This window comes from Hyla sarda, chromosome 4 (genome assembly GCF_029499605.1).
Source record: "Hyla sarda isolate aHylSar1 chromosome 4, aHylSar1.hap1, whole genome shotgun sequence".
In the NCBI taxonomy this organism is placed as follows: domain Eukaryota; kingdom Metazoa; phylum Chordata; class Amphibia; order Anura; family Hylidae; genus Hyla; species Hyla sarda.
Window position 1 is genome coordinate 129,110,344 of NC_079192.1, and position 26,080 is coordinate 129,136,423.

General features: G+C 41.2%; 1 protein-coding gene across 1 annotated transcript in view; it reads right to left on the bottom strand.

Moving 5' to 3' along the window:
- TMC3 (transmembrane channel like 3) overlaps nt 1–26,080 on the bottom strand; it is a 109,962-nt gene that overhangs the window by 19,538 nt on the left and 64,344 nt on the right. Inside the window, exons 7-17 of the mRNA XM_056569816.1 lie at nt 17,753–17,895; nt 16,739–16,886; nt 13,725–13,768; nt 12,241–12,388; nt 10,728–10,837; nt 10,557–10,632; nt 7,833–8,057; nt 6,175–6,303; nt 5,258–5,325; nt 4,415–4,543; nt 1,747–1,857 (exon numbers count right to left, since the gene is read on the bottom strand). Coding sequence (XP_056425791.1) covers nt 1,747–1,857; nt 4,415–4,543; nt 5,258–5,325; nt 6,175–6,303; nt 7,833–8,057; nt 10,557–10,632; nt 10,728–10,837; nt 12,241–12,388; nt 13,725–13,768; nt 16,739–16,886; nt 17,753–17,895 — 1,331 coding nt within the window. The remainder of the gene's footprint in view (nt 1–1,746; nt 1,858–4,414; nt 4,544–5,257; nt 5,326–6,174; nt 6,304–7,832; nt 8,058–10,556; nt 10,633–10,727; nt 10,838–12,240; nt 12,389–13,724; nt 13,769–16,738; nt 16,887–17,752; nt 17,896–26,080) is intronic.

Sequence of the window (26,080 nt, forward strand, 5' to 3'; positions counted from 1 at the left end):
TTGCACTTTTACAGTCGGGGGGGGGGGGGGGGGGGGGCGCTGAGAGGCAGGGGCTGGAACAGGAGGTAGCTCTCCTCACAGAGGACCGCCAGCTCCATTTTAAGTTACAAATACAATCTTTTTCACTGCAGCCACTTCTAAAGCTGAATATGCTCCTGTCCAAGTTACTGGTACTGCAGTCCCTCCCTTTTCAAGTGGACACTTAGAGCATGGGGATGCGCTGAGAGGCAGGGGCAGGGACAGACAGTAGCTGGCCTCGCGGCGGACCACCAACTCGATTTTAAGATAACTAGAAGCTTTGCCGTAGTTTACACTATTGGAGCTGGAATTACCATGGCTGCTGGCACCAGACTTGCCTTCCAATGGGTCCTCAAAAAAGGATTTAAAGTTTCCTCATTCCAATTACCAGGCTCTGTCATTGTGCCGCCATTTGATCTCCTCATGCTGCTGGCACATTAAACTTGTGAATCCATTCAACATCTTCTATTTAAATAACTAAAAAATCTATGTAATCTTTTCAAGACTGAGGCCCCATGATTGTCGTCATTACCTCTGGAATTACCACAAGAATCCAATGAAACAGGTTGGAGTGATAACAATGAACCATAACTGATTAAATGAAACATTCGCAGCTCCTCACAGAGTAAGACAGTTGGGGGCTGGAACAGGTGGTAGATCACCTGTGGACTGCCAGCTCGATGCTCACCAGAATGGGTCCTCAAAAAAGGATTTAAAAAAATTAAAATAAATTAAAATAAAATAAAATAAAATTACATAAAAAATCTCTTTAATCACTTCAATTGTGACGCCATATGGTGTCCCTGCTACCACATCCAGACGCTGTGTGGTAGTGATTTTAATAGCGATGCCTGTAATCTGCATGTCATACTGAATAACAGTATTATTTCACTAACACAGCACACTCCCTATGAGTGTTACGACAAGTCAAAGTGTTCTACACCCCTATTGAGACTCTCTGTAGCCCAGAAATAGCCATTTTTAATAGCGATTCGCCATGAATAAATTCAGCCGAACCAATTTTTCCAGAAAATTCGGCAAAAGGAAAAAAAAAAAAAAACACATTTAAAACACAGGGGTTCTACCCAGTAGTCAAGATACTTCATGGTCTCATTTTATATTTGCACCAAAGCTGAGAGTGGTCACTAAGTAATCTTTATCAGAACATAGTGCCACAACCAAAATAAAATACCCACTTGATAAGGAAAAAGAGGTTGATAAAATATTAGGTTTTTCTAAGACACCTAAACCCAGAATGTGCAACAAGATCCAAACAAATGCAGACCTCAATCTGCACAATCTCCTCAATCTTCACTTATATCCGGCATATGGCATAGGTGAACTCTGTTGTCACCAGTTGTATTGCATCTGGTGTCCATTATTTCTGGATGTCAGATAGGGAAGCGCAGCAAGCTGCGTTACCCTTTGCTGTGCTGTCCAGCATGTCATACCATCCAGCGTCAACATCGAGTTGCTGGATGATTATGACCTGTCTCATTTAAATGAATGGGATCAGTTTTAGCATCAGTTTCCCTCTGCATGCCAGAGGGAAACTATGCTGGACAACTGATATATGTGAACCCAGCCTTACTATGCATGATTCTGCAATGTATCCTGCAAAACTGATATAAAATAACAACTGACTTATCTCCAAAAAAATATATAAGGATAGGGTAAAACATTTTTTTCATCACTTTTTGGGCAGTCAAGCTTTTGCACATAACTTACCTAAAGGGTCCACAGTTTATGGACGGCTTATACCTTACTATAGAAAAAATAGTTGGCAGCATGCACAGAAAAAGCATGAAGAGGAGCATAGCCAGATAAAAGTTGTTAGACCTGTAAGGAAAAATAGAAAAATATTCTGTTTGCAAGTAATAGCAATATTATTATATTGGATATGCCACATATTGTATTGTAAATATGCAGTTACAAACATCATGATATGTTTTCTAATAGGTATTATTAACCCCTTGCCCCAAAACGCTGTTTCTAAACGGTGCTGCGGCACGGGAGGGTTGTGTAGTGAGCTCCGGAGCTGAGCTTGCATCAAACCCGCACGGTGTCGGCTGCTATCAGCACCCAGGACACATGGCTAATGCCGGACATCGCGGTTCAGGCAGATGTCCAGCATTAACTCTTTAGCCGAAAGTGAAAGCTTCCCGGCAGCTCAGTCAGGCTGATCAGGACCATCGCGGTAAAATCGCTATATGTCCCAATCAGCTAGAACGCAGCAGGAGGGTGACTTACCTGCCTCCTGTGCATCCGTTCGGCGATTGCTCCAAGTCTGAAATCCAGGCTTGAGAAATCAACCGCTGATAACACTGATCAATGCATTGCAATGCAATGGCATTGATCAATGTATTGATTCAATGTACTGCATGTTATAGTCCCCTATGGGAGTTATAAAAATATATAATTAATTAACCAGCACAGTCAATGGCGTAGGCGCAAAAAAATTCCAAAGTCCCAAATAGCGTATTTTTGGTCACTTTTTATACCATTAAAAGATGTATAAAAAGCGATCAAAAAGTCTGATCAAAACAAAAAGGGGACCTATAAAAACTTCATATCACGGCGCAAAAAATGAGCCCTCAAAAAGCCCCATACGTTAAAAATTAAAAATGTTATAGGGGTCAGAATAGGACAATTTTAAACGTATAAATTTAAATCAAAGTAATGCAAAATCAAGCCTATATAAGTAGGGTATCATTTTAATCATATGAACCTACAGAATAAAGATAAGGTGTCCTTTTTACCGAAAAATGTACTGCGTAGAAATGGAAGCCCCCAAATATTACAAAATGGCGTTTTTTCTTCCATTTTATCGCACAATTATTTTTTTTCGCCGTAGATTTTTGGGTCATTACAAAGTAGAATTGATGGCACAAAAAATAAGCCATCATATGGATTTTTAGGTGCAAAATTGAAAGGGTTATGATTTTTAAAAGGTAAGGAGGAAAAAACAAAAGTGCAAAAATGGAAAAACGCTCAGTCCTTAAGGGTTTAAAGGGGTTGTTTGGTGAAAATGTTTATTTAACGAATGTGTTCAAGCTGCCCAATAAAGCAAGATATCATTTAATTCACCCTCCTCGCTACCTTCTAAAGCTTTTATTGTTTTATAGCACAATAGTGAAATGACAATTTTCACCAGACAGCCCTTTTAAAAATATTAGTGATAGTAAGAGGATTTTTGCTTAAAATGCCCTAGCAATAATTGAAATGATTTTTCCATAGTTTTTTGCAATAATGTTAAGATAAAAGGGAGTCTGTTAGCAGATTTATGTTGCAGAACCAGGGACAGCATCACATTTTCACCTAATTGCTCATCACTTACATCTCAGTTTTGTACTCTGCTACATTCCAGAGAAAAATATAGTTTTCAACTGAGCTGCAGACAAGAAAAGTGTCCAGGAGGCAGTATTCCCAGTTTCCACTCTTTAATGCTATAGGACCCCATTTTATGGCCCTAGAGGTGCTGTAAAAGGGGACTGAACTTTTAGATTGGTGCTCATTCACTGGGCCTATACCAAGGTTCGACTCTCGTGCTCAGAGGGCTGCATGAATGAATGCTGGATAAAACAATATAACAACATTATTTGGCTGATATCAGACTGTTCAGCTTATAATATTTAGGGCCCTTAGTTAAAAGAATATTAGTGAAGACTTCAGAAATAAAAATTAGTACATTGTCGATTACATCTCAGCGACCAAATTCTACTAGAACATATGTAAAATGTATATTTTGGACTTTTAAATCGTAGAACAAGAACAATACTAATTGCAGCAGATTAAAGCAGATTTAAGTACTCTGCCGAAAAACATCTTATCCCCCATCCAAAGCATAGGGGATAAGATGTTTGATCACGGGGGTCCCACTGCTGGGGACCACTGTGATCTCTGGGCTGGCAGCAGCTTGGAGCTTCCCTGTTCATGATGTTTTGCACCCTCCATTCATGTCTATGGGAGGGGACGTGACGGCTACTACATAGCCGTCAGGCCTACACCCATAGACATGAATGGTGGGGACATTGGGGCTGTAGTCGCCAGTCATCCAGCACTGAGTGGAGTTCACTCCATGCACTGATGACTGGGGTGCCGTGCGGGAGATGGGGGGGGTCCCCAGCGGCAGGACCCCCGCGATCAGACTTCTTATCACCTATCCTTTGCGGAGTACTCCTTTAAATCAGTTTATTCTCTACTTGATAATATTTTGCTCCTTAACGGGAGCATTGTCTTGGTGGTATACTGAATTCACCAAGAAATGGTTAATATTAAGAGAAATACATTTGTAGTGTAACCTTCCTAGGATATGGACTTCATTTATCTTTATAATGTAATGGTGGGTTGAGATATTGTGTTTCTGCTTCTTACTACTGAGCTACTTACTACTGACCTTGAAGCTCGGAAAACCTGCTGGTGTGGAACATTACATGTCAGCACTGCCCAGCTTCTCAAATACATCAGTCCTATCAATTTGAACACATTGAAAGCTGGTAGACATGGAGAAAAGAATGCTCCCATCCTAAAAAATGATAACAATTCTGAATGTTTACAATTAAAAGACTTCAAATATTGTGAACGTACACACACTCACTCACATACACACACATACACACACATACACACAGGCATGCACACACACACACACACACACTGCCAGGACATCAACCTGTAAATCTGACTTTTTTGTATTAAATTACTTTCCCACCAAGACAGCAACTCTTAATATAGTTAGTCTTGTGGCTGTATTGTGATATCACCACAATATACTGTACAGCTACCTATAATTTGTTTTTGTACCTAGCTACCTATTAAATAAAAGTTATTGCGACATGTTACCAACAGAGTACAATTTAGATTACAAATGCACGATTGTGACTTCATCATGACAGAGATCCGTCTATAAACAAATATTAGATCATCACAACAGAGCACAGCCAATAAATATGTATACACACACAAATATGACATCACAGTACAGAGATGACTATGAATATTCATACACCATGGCAATAAAACATACAGTATAAATTCACATGCAGACATTATTGTGACATCACAGTAGAATACAACCTAGAAATACACTCACACACTGCAATGACATCACCTCAACAGAGTGCATGCTATATACAGTACACAATTTTGTGACATCATAATAGAGTTTACTTTAAAATCACACACATCACAGAAAAGAGTTGCAAGTGTGCGTATTTTCTGATCATACCACAGTACGTACCATATCATTCCTTGGTTGTAGACCAGATGAAGAACATTCTCAGCAATTTTGAATTCCCCGTATTCTGGCTAAATGTATATTAGCACAATAATATAAATTATTCAATATTTATTATCTCTGGATGATGTCTCATCTGCTTATTTGTATATTCACATGTCTAAAACTGTTCTATTTATCTGAATGGAACTTGAACAAATCCATGTGTTTTTGGTTGAGATAATTCAGATAAAATTGACTCATTTTCAGCTAAAGAAATTTCCGCAACCTGCTGTGTGTGAATCCATCCTTAAAGTTTTGTATGGACAAAACTTTAAGCGAACATAGGTAAAATGCTGCATCTACCTCAGACAGGGTTAAATCCAAAGCACAAAACAGACAAATCATATTATATCCTTTTCTATTGCTAAACATCCAGATATAATTGAACCTAATAGCTATCCATACTCGACAGCGAAGGCAGACATGAAGAAATGATCCCTCCATGGAGCCTCATGTTTACACATATTAAACAATTATGGAAAAGACCTGTCAGCATCAATAGATCTTATTGTCTATGAGAGATACTGACACACCCCGGTCACATAATACACGTACTGGATACTAGTGGAGGCTCTTATGCATATGTGTTAGTGGTTCCTGTACTTTTTCTGATTATAGTTAAGCAATAACTTATATTACAATAAAACATTTGACAAAGCGACACTTAATAACTCAGAAATGCATCAGACTATAGCATAGTATAAAATTTGTGCACCCCTATGTAAGATCTTCAGTTCTTGGAGAAACAATCTATCCACCAACATGTCTTTCTAAATAACTATAAATATTTTGTCCCTGTTTTTAAATGATACATTTTATGAGTTGATGAGGATTGTACAACATTCCTAAATGTTACCACTATGTCATTTTATACTCACAAATTTGCTTTCAAGGTCCCAGCAGCAGCAGTCGCTCAAATACCGAACAATCAGACCCCGGAAGAAGTCAATAAGAAGGATACTGGCCACTGTGAAAATCATATCAATAATGGAAAGCTTCAGCATCTCCTGAAACAGGAAGCATCTAAAAATTACCATCACAACAATTTGGCTTCAGTTTTATAAGAAATGCGTATAACAATTCTGTGGACATAGTTGGTAAGTATTTTTTCAGACTCCTAAAGTTTCTCAATTTTTTTTTATTTAAATTAAGTCATGGGCAAATAAGCTGTTGGAAAGGGCCATGATCCTTTTACAAGCACCACAGCCTCTTTAGTGTTTACTAGTGCTTGTCCTTGTCCATACTTTTAGTATTGGCAGTGCAAGGAATTGCAGCGTTGCACCATTTACCTGAAAGTGGTACTAAAAGTACAGCAATTGCAAGGACGAGCACATTTAAGCATGAAAAATGCTTACATGTGCTTGCACGAGCAACACAGCCTGTTCAAACAGATAAGTGGTGGGGGTGCTGGGAGTCGGGCCCCTACCAATCTGAAATTGATGGCCAGATGATAAGGCATCAATTGCTACAGGCTGGATAAACCCCCTTAGTACATTACGCATGTCTTACTCTAGCATCATTTAACATAAGACCGACCTATGAAACATATAATTACACAGAGTGTAAAAGGAATTAATTCTTTAAATACATTAAGTTTTGCTCAAGATAACAGAAAGACACATTTTTTTTTACCACGTCCTGCTGCAACAACTGTAAAAGAAAAGTTCTGGTATAATATGCCAGTTAAAGTCTACAGAATGGACGGCGGCACTCGGGTTAGTTTGGCTGTGCACAAGGACAATGTAAGTCCAAGGAAAATAAATGAATCCCTGCACCAGCTTCCTCAATGCTTATCAGGGCTTATTAATGATACAGCATTTACGTATACACGAGACGCGTTTCGGCTATCAGCCTTTTTCAATTGTATATTGAGGAAGCTGGTGCCGGGATTAATTTGTTTTCCTTGGACTTACATTGTCCTCGTGCACAACCAAACTAACCCGAGTGTCGCCGTCCATTCTGTAAACTTTAACTGGCATATTCTACCCCCCCTCCCCCCAATAGGGGGAAAAAAATAATTTAAAGTACTTTTCTTTTACAGTTGTGGCAGCAGGACATGGTAAAAAAAAAATGTATTTCTGTTATCTTGAGTAAAACTTAATGTATTTAAAGAATGAATTCCTCTTACACTCTGTGTAATTCTATGTTTCATATGTCGGTCTTAAGTTAAATGATGCTAGAGTAAGACATGCGTAATGTACTAAAGGGGTTTATCCAGCCTGTAGCAATTGATGCCTTATCATCTGGATAGGCCATCAAGATAAGCATGGAAGCTGGTGTTGAGATTCATTACTTTTTCTAATATTCCCGGTATACTGATTTCACTGGTATTTTTTTTTGAGTAGTTTGAACTCTATTATCTGTGCACAGTTTTAAATGAAAATCAAAAGTTGCATAACTTGACTGTTCCTGTGGCTTTCATTCTCTATAAACAAGTAGGCACTCATGGCATCCTGCACTTGTATGGGAGAGTCTAAATTTAGATTTTGCCTTCCCTACATAAGCAGTTTGCCATATACCACTGTTGGTAGCTTACCTGCCCTACATATGTTTCCCAACATTCATTCTTCTGTGGACGAATGGTTGGTACAACCGAGAGTGTTGTCTGGTTGTCGATGAGTGCCAAAGGCTTTGTGATGTTCTGCTCAAATTCTAGAATAAATGTAGCGTTTGAGTCCATACTGATAGCAGGAGTCACTGTAGAATACACAGTGGTAGCATAGAGGGGGGCAGCGTCTATGAACGTGTCATTACCGGTATGCTGAAACAAACACAACATCCAGAAATGTGTTACACGTTAACATATGCAAAATAAACAATGAACAAAACACATTAGACTAATTAAATCTATCTATAAATTAGATACTACAATAAACACAATGTTTTACAGTATGTAACAAGAGTATTTATACTGCATGATAATCTGAAATTAGATCATTGTTTAAGATGTTTTGATTTCATCATTAAATATAGTTATTTTTTCCCTCTTGTATACTGTTTTCTACATTAGATTACAATGGAGTCCCAATGGATGGAGCAGTACTCCTTCTTGTGAAAACGTCAGTGTTTATTCTTCCAACCTGTACAAGTAGCGACATTTCAGTCTTTTAATAGGGTCTTCATAAAGATTCAATGTGAGGGTTTAAAGTGGCGCTGTTTGTACATGTTGGGTAGATGTACACTGCAGTTTTTAAAAGTTTGAGTGTTGTTTCATCTATTGGGAATTGCAAGTTTGTTTAGAGATTTGGTTCAACCCCCTGAAGTCGGTGCACCTTAACAAAAGTATAGATTTTGACGACGCTGCTTTACCCCTTTTTGTTATTTTTCATTTTATGATTTATATGAATTGGTGTTCTCCAGTTAATCCTCTGGTAACTCTCATGGTCAGTTTGCTCTTGCTCATTTCTGGCTTGTTAGAATGAAAATGTAATAACATCAAACATTTCCTCTATTTTAATTATCCTTGGGTTACCATTTCAGCTAATGAAGTCTTTAATATGCCCCTTAACATGTCTCTATGAAAATGCTATCTAATCTATTCTCATCATGTTATATAGATCAGGAGGAGCCGATCAGATTGATTTATTTCTTTGTGGGAAAAGATTAAGTAACTTATTGATTGAAATCTATGATCATTTCATGCTTAGGTGTCCAGTGGGTGGTGCTATTATTGAGTGACACTGTACACTGGACTCCTAAGAATACAATGATTTTATTCAATAAGTTGCAAGCATTTTCATGGTGACAAAGTCCCTTTAATGGTATGTGCACATGGCATATTTTTCTGCTTTGAAAAATTTGCCATTAAAGAGTACCAAATAAAACTTTTAATATAGTGTTCCTTGTGTAATTAGAAGACACTTTCCCATTCACTTGCTTTTAAAATTACCTACATAAATATGTTTAAAATGTAATAGAAAAAATGGCCACTAGGTGGCTTTGTTCTGGTCCCTGCTGCAATTAATACAGTGAGTTTGGTCTCCTCCCAGCCTGGCAGGAGACCAAACTCAGGAAGTGTTTCTTTGCACTGAGATTGATTGACAGCTGCACAGAGCCTCAGACTCACTGAAACATGCATAGAGCCTCACTGAAAGCTGCAAAGAGCCTGCGCTCTTCTATGCAAAGAGCCTGAGCTCTTCTATGCAAAGAGCCTTAGGTCTTTTATTCATCACAGCATTGCAAATATGTGAGGGCGGAAGTGGTCCCCCACCAGGCTTCAGTGATGTCATGCCTGCTGGTAAACGTCTACTTTCTCCTGCTGGGAGATTGCACTTTGCGAGCAACAAGAAAGGTAAGATACACAGCTTTTTAAAGCTCTGAACTGTTACAACTTGCGCTCCGGCCAGACACGCTGACCATGAAGGCTCTCCTGCCCCATCCTCCTCTGCTGGTGGTTCCACGGTTCGCATTGTGGGAAGTGCCTGCATGCGAATGCCGGGTCATTACTCACCTCCTGCTTCCTCCGCTGTCCCAGGTCGCCAGTTTGTGAGTACCCGCCCTCTAGGGCACTCGCTGGCTCTCTGTGATTTAAAGGGCCAGTATGCCCTTAATTGGTTACTGCTGCTTGCTAACACTATAAGTGTTAGCACTTCCTGTTTCCCCTTGCTGGATATTTTGGCTCATTAGCCAAGAGAAAGAGTTCCAGTTCTGTATTACTTTGCTGTGTTCTGACCTCCTTGCTTCGTTCCTGACTTTGCTCCCGTGCCACCTGCCCTGACCTTCTGTTTTTCCTGACTACGAGTTTGCTTCATCCTTCCAGTGCCACGTGTCCCAGCGAAGCAGGACAAAATGTCCCTGAAATGGATGAACTGCACTGTTTGTGAGTGCTGAACCCTAAACCCCAGCCAATCATCTGGTTATCCTCTATACTGGGACATACATTTTTCTTTAGCTGGATATACCTCTTTAAAATAGCTTAGAATGTCTAAATAGATATTTAAAAATGTTTCCTCAATCAGATTTGTAGCTTCATGAAGGCAATTAAGTTGCTCTTCCACCCTCCTTCCATTTAAAAAGGGGATGAATGTCTGGTAATGCCTGCTTTAAGTATTATGCAAGAGAGCATTAGATTATCATCAAATTTATGAAAATAAAATGTTGTCAGACTCTCTCCAGCTCCAATAATAAGACTAATAGATTGTTCTAAATGTCCTGCAGGCACTATAAGCAGTATACAAGCTTTCGATATTGTGTGTATGGAGTGCTTAGGGTGTAGTGACTTTTGTCATGTGGCTTTCTTAGTTGTATGTTCACTACTTACTTCACTCATGCTGTTTACTTTGTCCAATAGGGCAATGATTAAACTGTATAGGTTCCCAAGGTACAGAACCAGAACCCTGAAGACAGAAGAGAGGGGGTGAATTTATAGATAACATACCCCTATTACATCAATATTATCTGTATTATCCTTGTACATGCTTTTAATCCTTACCTTGCCAACTGGAATCGTAATGTTGTCCTCGGATGATACATTTCTAAAGCAGCTACAAGTTCGAATGCTGATGGGGCAATCATTGTTATGAGAGAAACCACAACGCTCACCTGTAAAGAGGTATGCAGCATCTAAATATGACCGCTGATATCATGCACAACATACTGTATCACCGATCATAATTCTGCCCCGGTTCTCCATTAAAATGGTTGTCCAGTGAACCCAACTTCTGTCCATGTGCTTTATTAGGACATATGAAAATCATAGAGAGAGGTTCCTGCTTACTACCCTTTGTCTATAACTCCAAATGGAGAACAGAGGTACTTGCCCCCAGACCTACCCTGACCCATCCATGTATGAAATGATTGGCCATTCAAATGACAGGGAAATGTATAGTAAGCCACTACTTTCTCCAGTTATAACTGCTGATTGTAAGATTATCTAAGGTTATCTTGTCTAAAAGGATTTTTGTTAAAAAAAAAAAAAACTGTTTATGCCTTGTCTAATAAACAAACAAATATTGGTTGATAAAGTTATTTTACTACCTTACTGTAGTATTTCATGTCTTTCTTCTTCAGATGCAAACTGCTTTGTCGTTTTTATTGCTATCTCTCACTGTGTGTGAGGCTCCTGTGGGTATAGTTAGGCAGGGTTATAGTCAAGAAGGTGTACTGGGAGGGAAATAGAGTTGGCTAAATTCCTTAACAGAGTGTACAGTAGGAACATTTCAGGATGTATGCAAAACAGTGAGGAAAAATGTATTAAAGTCCACAGGAAGGTAGTAAAATTACTTTATTTACCAATATGTGGTAATTTATTAGACAGTTGAAAATAGGTTTTATCATAAGAAAACATGTTTAAAGGATTTTTTGCAATTTGCAAAGTTATCACCTATGCAAAAAAATAGGGGCAAACTTGACGCCAGGACCAAGTCTCTTATTAGAATGGAGCGGCAGGGCACACACTTGCTGCTCTTGCTTCATTTGAGACCTATCGGAGGATAGGAGTACAATATAAGATACTGGACCCAAATGGATTATTTGTCTAAAATCATTACAGGTGGATTAAAAAAAGCAAAAGCTTAGAGGAATGCGTGTAGAAAAATGGATATATAATATCGTACACCTTACAGAAAATGAATTAGGAACTGACCAAAACAAATGTTTTAATACGTTTTTTTGTTTATAATGTAAAGAACACGGTACTTCTCTGTTATGCCCTCACCTATGCTATAGCTTTATATTTCCTTATGTTACCATCCCTGCTGTGCTGTAGCTTTGGTTCCTTGATACATTAGGCTTTGTTGTGACTACTGTTTTTCATGTGCTCTTTTTATTTGAGCTGTGATGTGTCACTTTTTATTCCTTTTTTCTAATTGCACATTTTGCCTTATAGAAATGCAAGCAAACACATAATGTGAAGAACATAACTGCACCATGTAAATTATACTAAATGTGGTTACAAACAAGATTATTACTCAAGAGGCGGAAAACAAACAGAATAAAAAACGTACCTCATTTTTCTCCCACAGTGATAGCTCTATTTTTGTACGTTCCAGTTTTTGTGATCTGTCTACCACAAAGTAGATGATGTAAATGCTGCCTGCCAGGGAGAGCAGAACTAAGATGTTGGCAAGAATCCTTAGACTTATCGTAACTGCCCTGAAAGAACATGTGGTCAGGTGAAGTGGGTTTCATATTTTCTTTATCTGTATACTGATAAGGGCACAAAACAACATTGTCATATATTACCTTAAAGGGAATAAGTGTTTGATCACAGGGGTCCGACCGCTGGGACCTCCGCGATCTCCTGAACGGGGCCCCCCGCATTAGCGCTCATTGAGAGTGCTAATGTGCGTAGCGTTGACCTAGAGAGTTCGACGGTACGCCCCCTCCCCATACAGTTCTATGGGAGAGGCAGGGAGACACGAACACTGCCTCCTCACCTCTCCCATAGAACTACATGGAGGAGGCGTGTTGGCCGCAACTTCATGCTGCGGCCGGCACGCCTCCTGCATGGAACAAACAGATGGCCGCAGATAGCCTTTAATCTTTATCCGAATCACACTATACATCTCAAACCTATGAGAGTATGCTCTGTATGCTAAAGTATAAGGTATTAAAGGGATTTTTCAAGTCAAGGGTTATCTAGAGCCCTGTTTCCTCTGGATAGGCCACCAATATTAGATTGGGAACCCAATTGATCAGCTGTTTGAAGAGGCTGAAGTGTATATGCGAGGACCACAACCACTTCATCATTTACTTGTGCTTATTCTTTCACCGCTATGAATTTTGTAGCAATTAACTGCAGCATTATGTCACTATAGTGAACAGAGGAATGCTGTAGTACCTTACAGTGCTGACACTGAAAGCATGGAGACAGAAAAACAAGCGCAAGTGAACTTTGAAGAGGTCCCTTCAAACAGCAGATTGGTTGTTGATCTAATATATCCGACAGGCAAACAATTTTTACAGGTTGGATAACCCCTTTTAGTTTATACATTTGAGAATAAAATGGTTACATCCGTCAGATCAACGATCGGAATTTCTTTTTCTTTAGTAACAACAAATAAAGCATTTTCCAAAGTATAGGGGATAAGATGTCTGATCGTGCGTGACCCCTGCAATCTCTCTTCTGCACCCGGCGTTCCTTTAGAGCGTCGGGTGTAGCACCGAAGGCTCGTGACGCCACTGCAGCTCCCCGCTCGTGATGTCACGACCACGCCCCCTTAATGCAAGAGGACTCATGGCCGTAACGTCACAAGCGGGCCGTGACCCTGACGTCACGAGCCTCCACCCCGCATTGCCAGTCATCCGGCACAGAGCAAAGTTCGTCCATGCACCGGATGTCTGGGGTGCCGCAGCGGAGATCGTTGGGGTCCCCAGTGGCGGGACCCCCGCGATCAGACATCTTATCCCCTATCCTTTGGATAGGGGATAAGATGTCTAGGGACAGAGTACCTACCCCTTTAAAAAAGAGAATTGTCATTCTACTTACAAATTGTTGCTTTTTCGCTTTTCCTGTTCTTCTAATATTGCTTCCTTTAAGAAAAAGAAGAATAGAAAGCACATGAATTACATGATTGAATAAAACATATCCTCTGCTGGAAATATAATACCACCAGTGCTATAAAAGACTACCTGTCTCCTAGATCAATACCTAACATGTTCTTTTTTTTTCTTGGTATGTTACATGTTCCATAAAATCTTATAATAAATACTGCAAGTAAAAACCCATGAATGTAGTCTGTGCATCTCAACAAACGTTTAATTTTGGCAAAAGAACACACATGCACCAACGGATGTGAAAGAGGATGCCCGGCCTGTAAAAAATTGAAGTACCATTGCAGGGAGCCAGAGCCCTTGTCATTTATGCAGTTAACCCTGCAGGATCCGCAATGTAATAATTTATTAGTTTGGACAATCCTACACTTGGCAATACCAAATATGTTTATTTTATTTTTTTTAACATTGTTCAATTTGGAAAATGGAAAAAGGGGGGAGATTTGAATTTTTGTTAGGGGAGGGATTTTTTTTTAATCTTTAACCCCTTCATGATCCCTCACATTATTATATATATCAAGTACACAGGTGCAAGCTACTGCGGCTGAACTACAAATACTATAGAGAGAATTAGAGGTTCTTAGCTTACCATTTGGCCAAATAGTGTATACCATCCCACCACAATAAGGTAACCTCAGTTTGGACAGACCCTACATTACACTGAGGTCACCTTATCGTGGTGGGATGGTACACCCTATTTGGCCAAATGGTACGCTAAGATCCTCTGTTTTTTTTACTCTATAGCAGTATTGCAATGAAAAAAGTGTTATATTACACATTTATCTTAGCGCTTACAGTGTGCTGCTGTAATTCTTTTGTTTGGTAAATTCATACTAGACTGATTTGCTGTGGATTTTCTGTGCAGACAATTGCAGAAGATTAAAGTACCAGCAAGATTCCAGAAAATCAGTCTAGTGTACATTTACATACGATATGTCCACACATGTGAATTTGCTGCAAATTTAGACTTTAATAGGGATGTCAAAATCCACAACAGATCAACAGCAAATCTACATGTGCAAATCTACTTGTGTGAACATACCAGGCCATCATATTTAAAGCCTGGACTACCCCTTTAACCCCTAACGATGCAGGACGTAAATGTATGTCCTGGTGCGGTGGTACTTAACGCACCAGGACATACATTAACGTCCTATACATAACAACGAGCATCAGAGCGATGCTCGGGTCATGTGCGGCAGGTCCCGGCTGCCGAGAGCAGCCAGGGACTCGCCGGTAATGGCGGACATCCGCGATTGTGCGGATGTCCATCATTAACCCCTCAGATGCCGTGATTAATACAGATCACGGCATCTGCAGCGCTGCAGTCACTAAAATGGATGATCGCCCGCAGCACTGCCGCGGCGATCCACTCGTCCAGAACAGCAGACGAAGGTCCCACCACCTACCTCCGCTGCCTTCCACAGGTCTTCTGCGATTGAGCAGACCAGAGCAGAAGATGACCAATAACACTGAGCAGTATTAGCAATCAAATGATTGCTATAAATAGTCCCCTATGGGGACTATTAAAGTGTAAAAATAAAAGTAAAAAAAGTAAAAAATAAAAGTAAAAAAATTTGAAAAATTTATAAATTGTCAGTTTTTCCTCATTTTACCGCCAAAAAGTGTAAAAAGTTTTTTTCATAAACATATTTGGTATTGTCGCATGAATACATATCTGAACTATTTAAATATAATGTTAATTATCCCGTACAGTGAACGGCGTGAATGTAAAAAAAAAAAAAAATCCAAATAAAATTGTTAAAAAATTGTATTAAAAGTTTTATATATGCAAATGTGGTATAACAGAAAAGTGCAGATCACGGCGCAAAAAATTAGCTATCATACTGCCGCTTATATGTAAAAATGAAAAAGTTATAGGTCAGCAAAATAGAGGGATTTTAAACACACTCATTTGGTTAAAAAGTTTACAATTTTTTTTAAGCTGTATAATAATAGAAAAATATGTAATCATGGAAATTATTTTAATTGTATTGACTCACAGAATAAAAAAAACAGGTCTATTTTACCGTAAAGTGTACAGCATGAAAACGAAACCTTCTAAAATTAGCAAAATTTAAGTTTTGCTATCAATTTCCCCACACAAATAGTATTTTTTTTGGTTTTTGGTTGCACCATACATTTTATGGTAAAATGAGTGATGTCATTACAAAGGACCACTGGTCGCGCAAAAGACAAGCCCTCATACTAGTCTGTGGATGAAAATATAAGAGAGATATGATTTTTAGAAGGCAAGGAGGAAAAAAACGAAACGTAAAAAATAAAACCCAAATGGGCTGAGTCCTTAAAGGGGTGATCCGGTGGAAAACTTTTTTTTTTTAAATGAACTGGTGCCAGAAAGTTAAACAGATTTGTAAATTACTTCTATTAAAAAATCTTATTTCTTTCAGTACTTTTTAGCAGCTGTTTGCTACAGAGGAACTGTCCAGAGCAGGAGAAAATCCCCATTGCAAACCTATTCTACTCTGGACAGTTCCTGACACGGACAGAGGTGTCAGCAGAGATGTGGACAACACAAAAAAGAAATTCAAAAAGTAAAGAATTTCCTCTGTAGCATACAGCTGCTAAAAAGTACTAAAGAGATTAAGATTTTTTAATAGAAGTCATTTACAAATCTGTTTAACTTTCTGGCACCAGTTCATTTAAAATAAAAGTTTTCCAACAGAGTACCCCTTTAAGGGGTTAATAATCCCTGTCTTCATTTTGATATTGCCTCTGTTATGAATCCATAAACAGAGCAATTTAGGAGATTTCCAGGTTATGGCTGCAGTATGTTAGGTAGGGCCATCCTTTTGCTAAAATATTGATAATTAGATAAGACATATGCCATATCCATGGTGTTATAACTGAGGGTATGGATTATTTATAGAAAAGTCTACTGTTAACAAACAATTAGAAAATTCTGAAAGTATGAGATGAAGCACTTACTCTAATACTATTAACTATGGCAGCAGATTTGCTCTCGGCAGCTTCTGGATTCCCAATGAGATAATCCCATGCACAGAAGATTCTCCAGCAAAATGTGTAGTTTTCATCTGATGCACTTGCCAAGCTGAGCCTTGAATTCTTTGCCATTCTAAGAAGATCATAAAAGATTGTTTTAATGCAGCTATTCAGAAATATAAGACTAGACAAGACTAGTAAATGGATTTCATGGTGCATATTTACAGTACGTGAGTAAGAATTATATGTTTTCAGTTTGGAAATATGCAGAACTATGTTAGTGTTATGGCGATGCTGCTGTGTCAGTGATTTATCTTCACCTTATTAGTTGCAGCTAGCTTTATTATTTTTTTTATTTTATTTTTTCTTTACACTAAAAAGAATATGGAAAAGAAAAACAAAAACACAAATAAATCTACATTTAGGGTACATTAACACGCATGCAGATTTGATGCACAGGATTTTCTGCTGCAGATTTCAATGTAAACTAAATGACTGAGCACAGTTTCTAATCTGCAGTTACAAATACTGCGCATCAAATCTGCACAGGATCCTGTATGTGTGAAAGTACCCTTAAATAAACTGCAAATCAGCCTACAAATGTAGGAATGTATAGGCAAATATAGAAAATTAGATAACAGTCCCTCTATAAGCTGTATTGACTGCCATTCTCTGGTGTTACTTTTGAAAAACATACAGAGAAGAAAGCATATTTTCTATGTTTTTTATGTCATATAGCATTATGCTTTATATACTTTCAAATAGTCATTTGATATCATTGTCTTTCTAAGAATTTGTAAATATGTTTTACATGAACATTATTTGCTATCTAAAGAGCATTCCATGGCTGAACGTAAGGTGCTGTGCCACCTATCCATGCATTACATGCTGCTATCAAATGTAGCTTTGGTCTTATCCCGTTCTATTAGATCTTTTTTCTATGGACCATCAGGACATACATAATATCATACCGGTATAATATATATAATAGCAAATTACTTTCTTAGCAGTATGATGAAACTGTATGCAAAGACTGCCATTCCGACAAGAAAATATGCCAATGGCAGACGGTATCCAGCTCGTCCTATTTTCCGTTCCCGTCCATAGTAGCCATAAAATAACACAGAGTATTGGAGATAACCCTATGAAAATAGACAAATGTTAAACAAGTATTTTCATTTTATTTTCAAGCAATTAAAATTTTTCCCACAGTCAACATTTTGGGGGCTGTATCCATCCACACTATATGCATTAAAGAGAATAACAGGGTACATGCTCAAATATCACTTTATTCAAACTCCCCTTTATGGTTGTTGTGTGGTGAGGAGGAATGGGAGACTTAAGACTTCTGTTCTAGTCCTCCTGGGGCATCACCAGGACAAAGCCCCAATCGATGATGTATTTCTCATCTATCCCGTACATAAGTGATAAATGTCAACTTTGGGAAAACCCCTTTAGACAACTGACATTTATTGTCCTTATTGTAATGATGACCTTATGTTTATATGAAGTCGAAATAACATATTATTCTATGAACCTGTCAGAGTATACTATATACTGTATGCCATGTTATTGTACACTGTCATCCCTTAATTTTCCAACTATAAATAACCTCAGCTTTACAATAGTTTACAAAATTCCACAGTTCTACAATCTACAGGTCCTCATTTATCGCCAATTCGTGTAAACTTTTTCCATTTTCATATAAAATTTCTGTTCAAAGTGCGCCCAAAAGACCAAACAAAGATGTTTTCATTTATGTGGCCCCACTTTTATAACTGAAAGATTGAGTGGAAAAAGGTGCAAAAAACTGGGCAAAAAATATAATTAAATAACATGAAGGATAAAAAAGAAATTCACACCCACAGTCTAGATAAATAGCTGAAAGTGACAAGAAAAAAAGAGGATATTTTGGCACATGTTTGGTGCACAACGTTAATAGAGTGAAATGGATTTCCCCATACTCTTATTTTTTTTTTACCACAATTTACATGGAACAGCAATAGTAAATGCCCAGGCACAATGTGCTGTAAGTCAGCTATGAATACCTTGCTGTACCTTCTTGTACTGATATCTAGTTCTGTGATGCTTTTAATGACCTTGCCCCCCCCCCCCCCCCGTCCCCTATGTGCTAATGCCTTTACAAAGCAAATACAGCCCTAACCAAGCCACAGAGAAAGTCCAGTTGCCCCATCATGACTTAAAGGGGTACTCCGTTTGAAACATCTTATCCCCTAAGGATAGGGGATAAGATGTTAGATCACGGGGGTCCCGCCACTGGGAACCCCCGTGATCTCCGGGCAGGCAGCAGCGGTGTCTGTAACACGCGTTTGTGATGCCATGCTACGCCCCTTCCATTCATGTCTATGAGAGGGGCGTGACGGCTGGCAAATAGCCGTCAGGCCTCCTCCCATAAATGTTAATGGAGGGGGCGTGGCGGACGGCATCGTCATTCATCGGGCACGGAGTATAGTTCGCTTTGTGCACAGAATAACAGGGGTGCCCCCTAGCGGCGGGGCACCTGTGATCTGACATCTTATCCCCTATCCTTTGCATAGGGGAAAATATGTTTCCAGCGGAGTACCCCTTTAAGTAGATTTCAGCATTTGTAAAAAACACAGATTCTCACTACTTCTTTAAATGGAAATGACAGCATTCTAGAATGTGCTTCCTCCCACCAGGGGTTATAAGGCTGCATGGGTTGCCTCTGTGGTAAATACAGCCTTGTATACAAGGCAAGATGCAAAGCTACTTTTAATTTAAAAAAAATAAAGCTGTTCATTCAGAAAACTAAAAAAGGAGCAACTTTGTAACAGAAACCTACTTTATTAAGCCAACATTGGATATTTTCTTTCTGCATGCCATGGGTACACCCAGGGTCATGTACAGTGGGGCAAAAAGTAGATTTTTATGCTTACCATAAAATCTTTCTCGGAGGATCCATTAGGGGCACAGAGACCATGGGTATATGCTGCTGCCACTAGGAGGCTTGACTCTAGGCAACAAAAGAAAGTTGCCCCCCCCCCAGCAGAATATACCCCTACCTACCGACTCTGAGCTATCAGTTTAGTCCCAAAGCAGTAGGAGAGGACCAACAGGTAGAGAAAAAACAATAACTGTCCGAGGAAGCCACAGACAAAAATTTACCGAAACAACCCTTAGACAGGTAACCGAACCAAGGACACCAGAACAAATTGGTGGGTCCTGTGTCCCCCAATGGATCCGCCGAGAAAGAGATTTTACGGTAAGCATAAAAATCTACTTTTCTCGTTCAGCTCCATTGGGGGACACAGAAACCGTGGGATATACCAAAGCAGTCGCTGGGGTGGGAAAAAACTCAGTAAAAGTAACTCAGGTGGAAGGCTGGGCCACAGCCGCCTGCAACACCTTGCGACCCAAACCAGCATCAGCAGATGCAAAGGTATGCACCTGGTAAAATTTTGTAAATGTGTGCAAAGACGACCAGGTGGCCACCTTACAGATTTTCAAGGCCGAAGCCCTGTTGCGGAAAGCCCAGGAAGCCCTGACGGAATGAGTGGATTGAGCTGAGACCCGGAAGGGAGGAGTCTTCCCCTTGCAGCGGTAAGCTTCCGAGTTGGCAGAACAGATCCACCGCGAAATGGTCGCTTTCAAAGCAGGAAGTCCATTACAATGACCCTCCGTAAGCACAAAGAAAGAGTCACACTGGTGAAAGGAGGAGGTGACCAAAAGTTAAATCCAAATGGCCCGTACCACATCAAGACCATGAAGCAAACGTTGCCTGGGATGGGACAGAGCTGGACAAAAGGACGGGAGGACGATCTCCTCGTTGAGGTGAAAGGCGGAGACCACCTTAGGCAAAAAGGACAGGACCGGATGGAAAACAACCTTGTCCTGGAGTAAAACCAGGTAGGCAGAAAGGCAGAAGAGAGCCGCCTTCTCCAAAACTCTCCAAATGGAAATGACCGCAATGAGGAAGGCCACATTCCAGGAAAGGATATGAAGAGAAACGTCCTGGAGAGGTTCAAAGGGAGTACCCTGCAAGGCACCGAGAACCAGATTCAGATCCCAAGGGGTAGTAGGGGATCTGTAAGGCGGGGCCGCATGAGTAACACCCTGCAGAAAAGTCCGGATGTGAGGATCGGACGCCAGGGGATGCTGAAAGAATGAAGAGAGCTGACACCTGACCCTTAAGAGAACTGAGAGCCAAGCTTGGTTCCAGCCCAGACCATAAAAAGGAAAGAAGTCATGGGAGGGAGAACACAACTGGGGAGAAGGAGTGAGATTAACACCATCGAAAGTAGGACCGCCAAGTACTGTAATAAATCTTCAAAGAGGAAGGCTTGCGCGCCTTGATCATTGTGAGGATCACTTGGGGAGAGAACCCCCTGGCCCTCAGAACCTTGGTCTCAACCGCCACACCGTCAAATGCAGCTACTGTAAATTGGGGTGGCAAAGGGCACCCTGATGAACTGGGAATCGCAGTGGTACGTCATCCACCAGTTGAACCACATCGGCGTACCAAGCTCACCTGGGCCAATCCGGAGCCACGAGAATGGTGGGGAGGCCCTCTGTTTTGAGCTTCCTCAGGATCCTGGGAAAGAGAGGAAGAGGAGGGAAGAGATAGAGGATGAAGTGCGACCAAGGAATCACTAGGGCGTCTACGGCTGGGGCCAGAGGATCTTAGGACTTCGCAACAAAACGAGGAACTTCATAGTTGTGGTGGGACGCAAAGAGGTCCACATCTGGAGTACCCCAGAGGTTGCAGACCTCCGCAAACACCTCTGGATGAAGAGAACACTCTCCGGGGTTGGCTGAGGAGCGACTGAGGAAGTCTGCCTACAAATTTTCCACTCCTGGAATGTGAATCACCAAGATGGAGGGAACCCTGAGTTCCGCCCAGAGAAGGATCCTGGATACCTTGTCCATCGCTGCAGGACTGCGAGTGCCGCCCTGGTAGTTGACATACGCCACAGCCGTGAAGTTGTCCGACTGGACACAAACAGGATGGTCCAGGAGAAGGCGTTCTCAATGAAGGAGGCAAAGATAAATTGCACAATGTTCCAGGATGTTGATGGGGAGGACAGCTTCCTGGGAGGACCAACGGCCCTGGACTGTCCGGTCCCTGAAGACTCCCCCAACCGCTGAAACTGGCATCTATCGTGATGACCTGCCAGTGGAGGGGCAGAAAGGATAGTTCCTGTCAAAGAATAGGGGATCGAGGGACTGGCGATTCCTGACAGGAAGAATGATTCTGTGATCAAGGGATAGCGGAGACTTGTCCCACCAGGACATAAGAGAAATTTGAAGAGGTCGACAATGAAACTGGGTGAAGGGAACGGCTTCCATGGCCGCCACCATCCGACCCAGGACTAACATGCAGAACCGAATGGAAACTGGAAGAGGACACCGGAGAAGACAAACTCCTGATGACAGAGCACGGCGCTTGTCTGGCAGAACCCAAATTTGGGAGGTTGCCATGTTGAACTAGGGTCCCAAGAAGATCAGAGACTGGGTGGGAATCAGGTTGGACTTGTCCTGATTGACCACCGAAACGGGACAAGGTCTGAAGAGTGAGACGGAGACTCTCTTGATTCTGGGCCCTGGTTGGAGCCTTGACCAGGAGGTCGTCCAGGTAGGGGGTCACATACACACCCGGGCTCACAGGATGGTGATCACTGCTGCCAGGACCTGTGGGCCCTTGGGGCCATGGCCAAGCCAAAAGGAAGGGCTACAAACTGAAAATGGCCCTACGGAACTGTGAAGCCGAGATTGCGCATATGTACAGGAAAAATGGGGATGTGATGGTAAGGGATCTTGGATATCCACCGAGGAAAGAAACTCCCCTTGATCCATGGATGCTGCCAAAGAACGGAGAGACTCCATACGGAAATGATGCAGGAGTAGATGATTGAGGAGCTTCAGATCCAGGATCGGGTGGACGGCGCCCCCTTTCTTGGGAACGATGAACAGGTTGGAATAGAACCCCTCCTTGGGAGGAACTGGGACGATCACTCCCTGAGCAAGAAGGGTCTGAAGCATGACCTGAAAGGTCACCGCCAAAGAAGGAGAGCGAGAAGGGCGGGATCAAAAAAGCGATCCTTTGCGAAGGAAGCAAACTCGATCCGATAGCCGTCGGAAACGACATCTCAGACACAAGAGTCCTGCACGTGGGCAGAACAAACATCCTGGAACAGGGACAGAGGACCTCTCAGCCAAAAAGAGTGTTCGGGTGGGAGCATCCCTTCAGGCAGAGGGAGGCTTATGGGTGCCTGACTTGGCCGTAAAACGGCCTGAGCGGTTATCCAACTTCCAGGAGGAATGAGCCTTGAAGGAAGGGGCCTTCTTATCCTGTGAGGGAACCTGCCTGGCTGCCAGACCCGAGCCAAAGGACCGAAACAATAGAAATTAGGTTGATTTCCTGCGGGAATTGGTACGATGAGACTTGTTCTGTGGTAATAAGGAATTCTTACCTCCAGTAGCCTCGGAAATAATTTAATCCAGGTATTTCCCGAATAGTCAGGTCCCAGAGAAGGGAAGCTCAGTGAGAGATTTTTTTGGAAGCAGCATCGGCGTCCCAGGCCTTAAGCCACATGGAGTGACAAATCGACACCAGGTTGCCTGTGGCAAAAGCCGTACAACGGGCAGACTGCAGAGAAGTCTCATAGGAGGGAATTAATCCCCCAGTGCGCGATTAAATACTATAGGGCTGGAATCCCCGGCTGGCGGAGAGTGGGTGGAGCTAAGCGCTGCAAATAGATGGTCACGGCCATCATGAAACCCTGTGTTCCGAACAATAATGGAAGTGCGGCTAGGAAGAGAAAAAGTTGCTGGAGGTGCGCGAGCAGCACAGCCAACAGCAAACAGATCCCATGGTGCTCCGGTCACTTCACGCGTGGAGGCGGCCGAAGCGAAAGTAATATGTCGGTCACTTGCGCATAGCGCAGGCGCAGGAGAAGTAGGGCTGTAAAAATGCCTCTAAATAATGTGAAAAACTGAAAAAAAAGGTACAACCCCAAGTGCTGACCAGTGGTGAGAAGGGGTTGACAGTGCAAAACTCGATGCCTGTGCCTCTTCTTTGCAAATGGGGAAATAGTGAGCGCTATGCTCCTGAGACCCCACCTAAAAAGAAGGAAATAAAAGGGAGAGAAAATCTAAATACACGTCCCTAAACTAAAATATAAGAAAATAAACAACCTGGTCTGGAGAACTCCAGACCTGTGTCTGCCTCCTACGGACACTAAGCAAAAACTGATAGCTCAGAGACAACTTTCTTTTGTTGCCTAGTGTCAAGCCTCCTAGTGGCAGCAGCATAGGTTGGAGCCGAACGAGAAAAAGTATTGTCAGCCACCAATTTTGCAAGTTCTCCAACCTAAAAAGATGAGAGGCCTGTAATGTTTTTATCATAGGTATACCTCAACTATGAGAGACATAATGAGAAAGAAAACTCCATAAAATCTCATTGTCTGATTTTTAACCCCTTAAGGACGCAGGGTTTTCCGGTTTTTGCACTTTCGTTTTTTCCTCCTCACCTTTTAAAAATCATAACCCTTTCAATTTTGCACCTAAAAATCCATATGATGACTTATCTTTTGCGCCACCAATTCTACTTTGCAGTGACATCAGTCATTTTATCCAAAAACCTACAGCGAAACGGAAAAAAAATCATTGTGCGACGAAATTGAAGAAAAAAATGCAATTTGTAACTTTTGGGGGCTTCCCTTTCTATGCAGTAAATTTTTCAGTAAAAATGACACCTGATCTTTATTCTGTAGGTCCATACATTTAAAATGATACCCTACTTTGATTTTGTCGTACTGGAAAAATTCATAACTACATGCACGGAAATTTATACCTTTAAAATTGTCATCTTCTGACTCCTATAACTTTTTTATTTTTCTGCGAATGGGGCAGAATGAGGGCTCATTGTTTGCACCGTGATCTGAGGTTTTTAGCGGTACCATTTTTCATTGATCAGACTTTTTGATCGCTTTTTATTCATTTTTTCATGATATAAAAAGCGACCAAAAATATGTTATTTTGGACTTTGGAATTTTTTTGCGTATACGCCATTGACCGTGCAGTTTAATTAATGATATATTTTTATACTTCGGACATTTACGCACGCGGCGATACCACATATGTTTATATTTATTTTTATTTACGTAGTGTTTTTTTTATGGGAAAAGAGGGGTGATTTGAACTTTAATTAAGGAAAGGGTTAAATCACATTTATTAACTTTTTTTACACTTTTTTTTTTTTGCAGCGTTATAGCTCTCATAGGGGGCTATAACACTGCACACACTGATTGCCAGCACTGTTCACTGCAAAGCCTTAGCTTTGCAGTGATCAGTGTTATCGGCGGTCGATTCCTCAAGCCTGCATCTCAGGCTTGGAGCAATCAATCGCCAAAGGGACACACCGGAGGAAGGTAAGAGGACCTCCGCTTGTGTGATCAGCCCCACTGAGCAGCCGGGCAGCTTTCACTTTCATTTTAGACGCGGCGTTCAACTTTGAACGCCACGTCTAAAGGGTTAGTAGCATGCAGCACCGCGATCGCTGCTGCTCGCTATAAGCCCCGGGTCCCGGCTTCAGATACATGCCGGGACCGACCCGATATGATGCGGGGTTACCACGTGACCCTGCGTTATATCGCGGGAGCCGGCCAAGGACGTAAATATACGTCCTTGGTCATCAAGAGGTTAAAGAATTTATTTTATTCACAAGGTTTTCACACACTGTTGCTGGTATTTTAGCCCATTCCTCTATGCAGATCTCCTCTAGAGCAGTGATGTTATGATGCTGTCGCTGGGCAACATGGACTTTCAACTCCCTCCAAAGGTTTTCTATGGGACTGAGATCTGTAGACTGGTTACGCCACTCCAGGACCTTGAAATTATTCTTATGAAGCCACTCCTTCGTTGCCTGGGTGGTGTGTTTAGGATCATTATCATGCTGAAAGACCCAGCCACGTTTCATCTTCAATGCCCTTGCTGATGGAAGGAGGTTTTCACTCAAAATCTCACGATTCATGTCCCCATTCATTCTTTCCTTTACACAGATCAGTTGTCCTGGTCCCTTAGAAGAAAAACAGCCCCAAAGCATGATGTTTCCACCCCCATGCTTAACAGTAGGTATGGTGTTCTTTGGATGCAACTCAGCATTCTTTCTCCTCCAAACACGACGAGTTGAGTTTTTACCAAAAAGTTCTACTTTGGTTTCATCTAACCATATGACATTCCTCCAATACTCTTCTGGATCATCCAAATGCTCTCTAGCAAACTTCAGACGGGCCCGGACATATACTAGCTTAACAGTGGGACACATCTGGCACTGCATGATTTGAG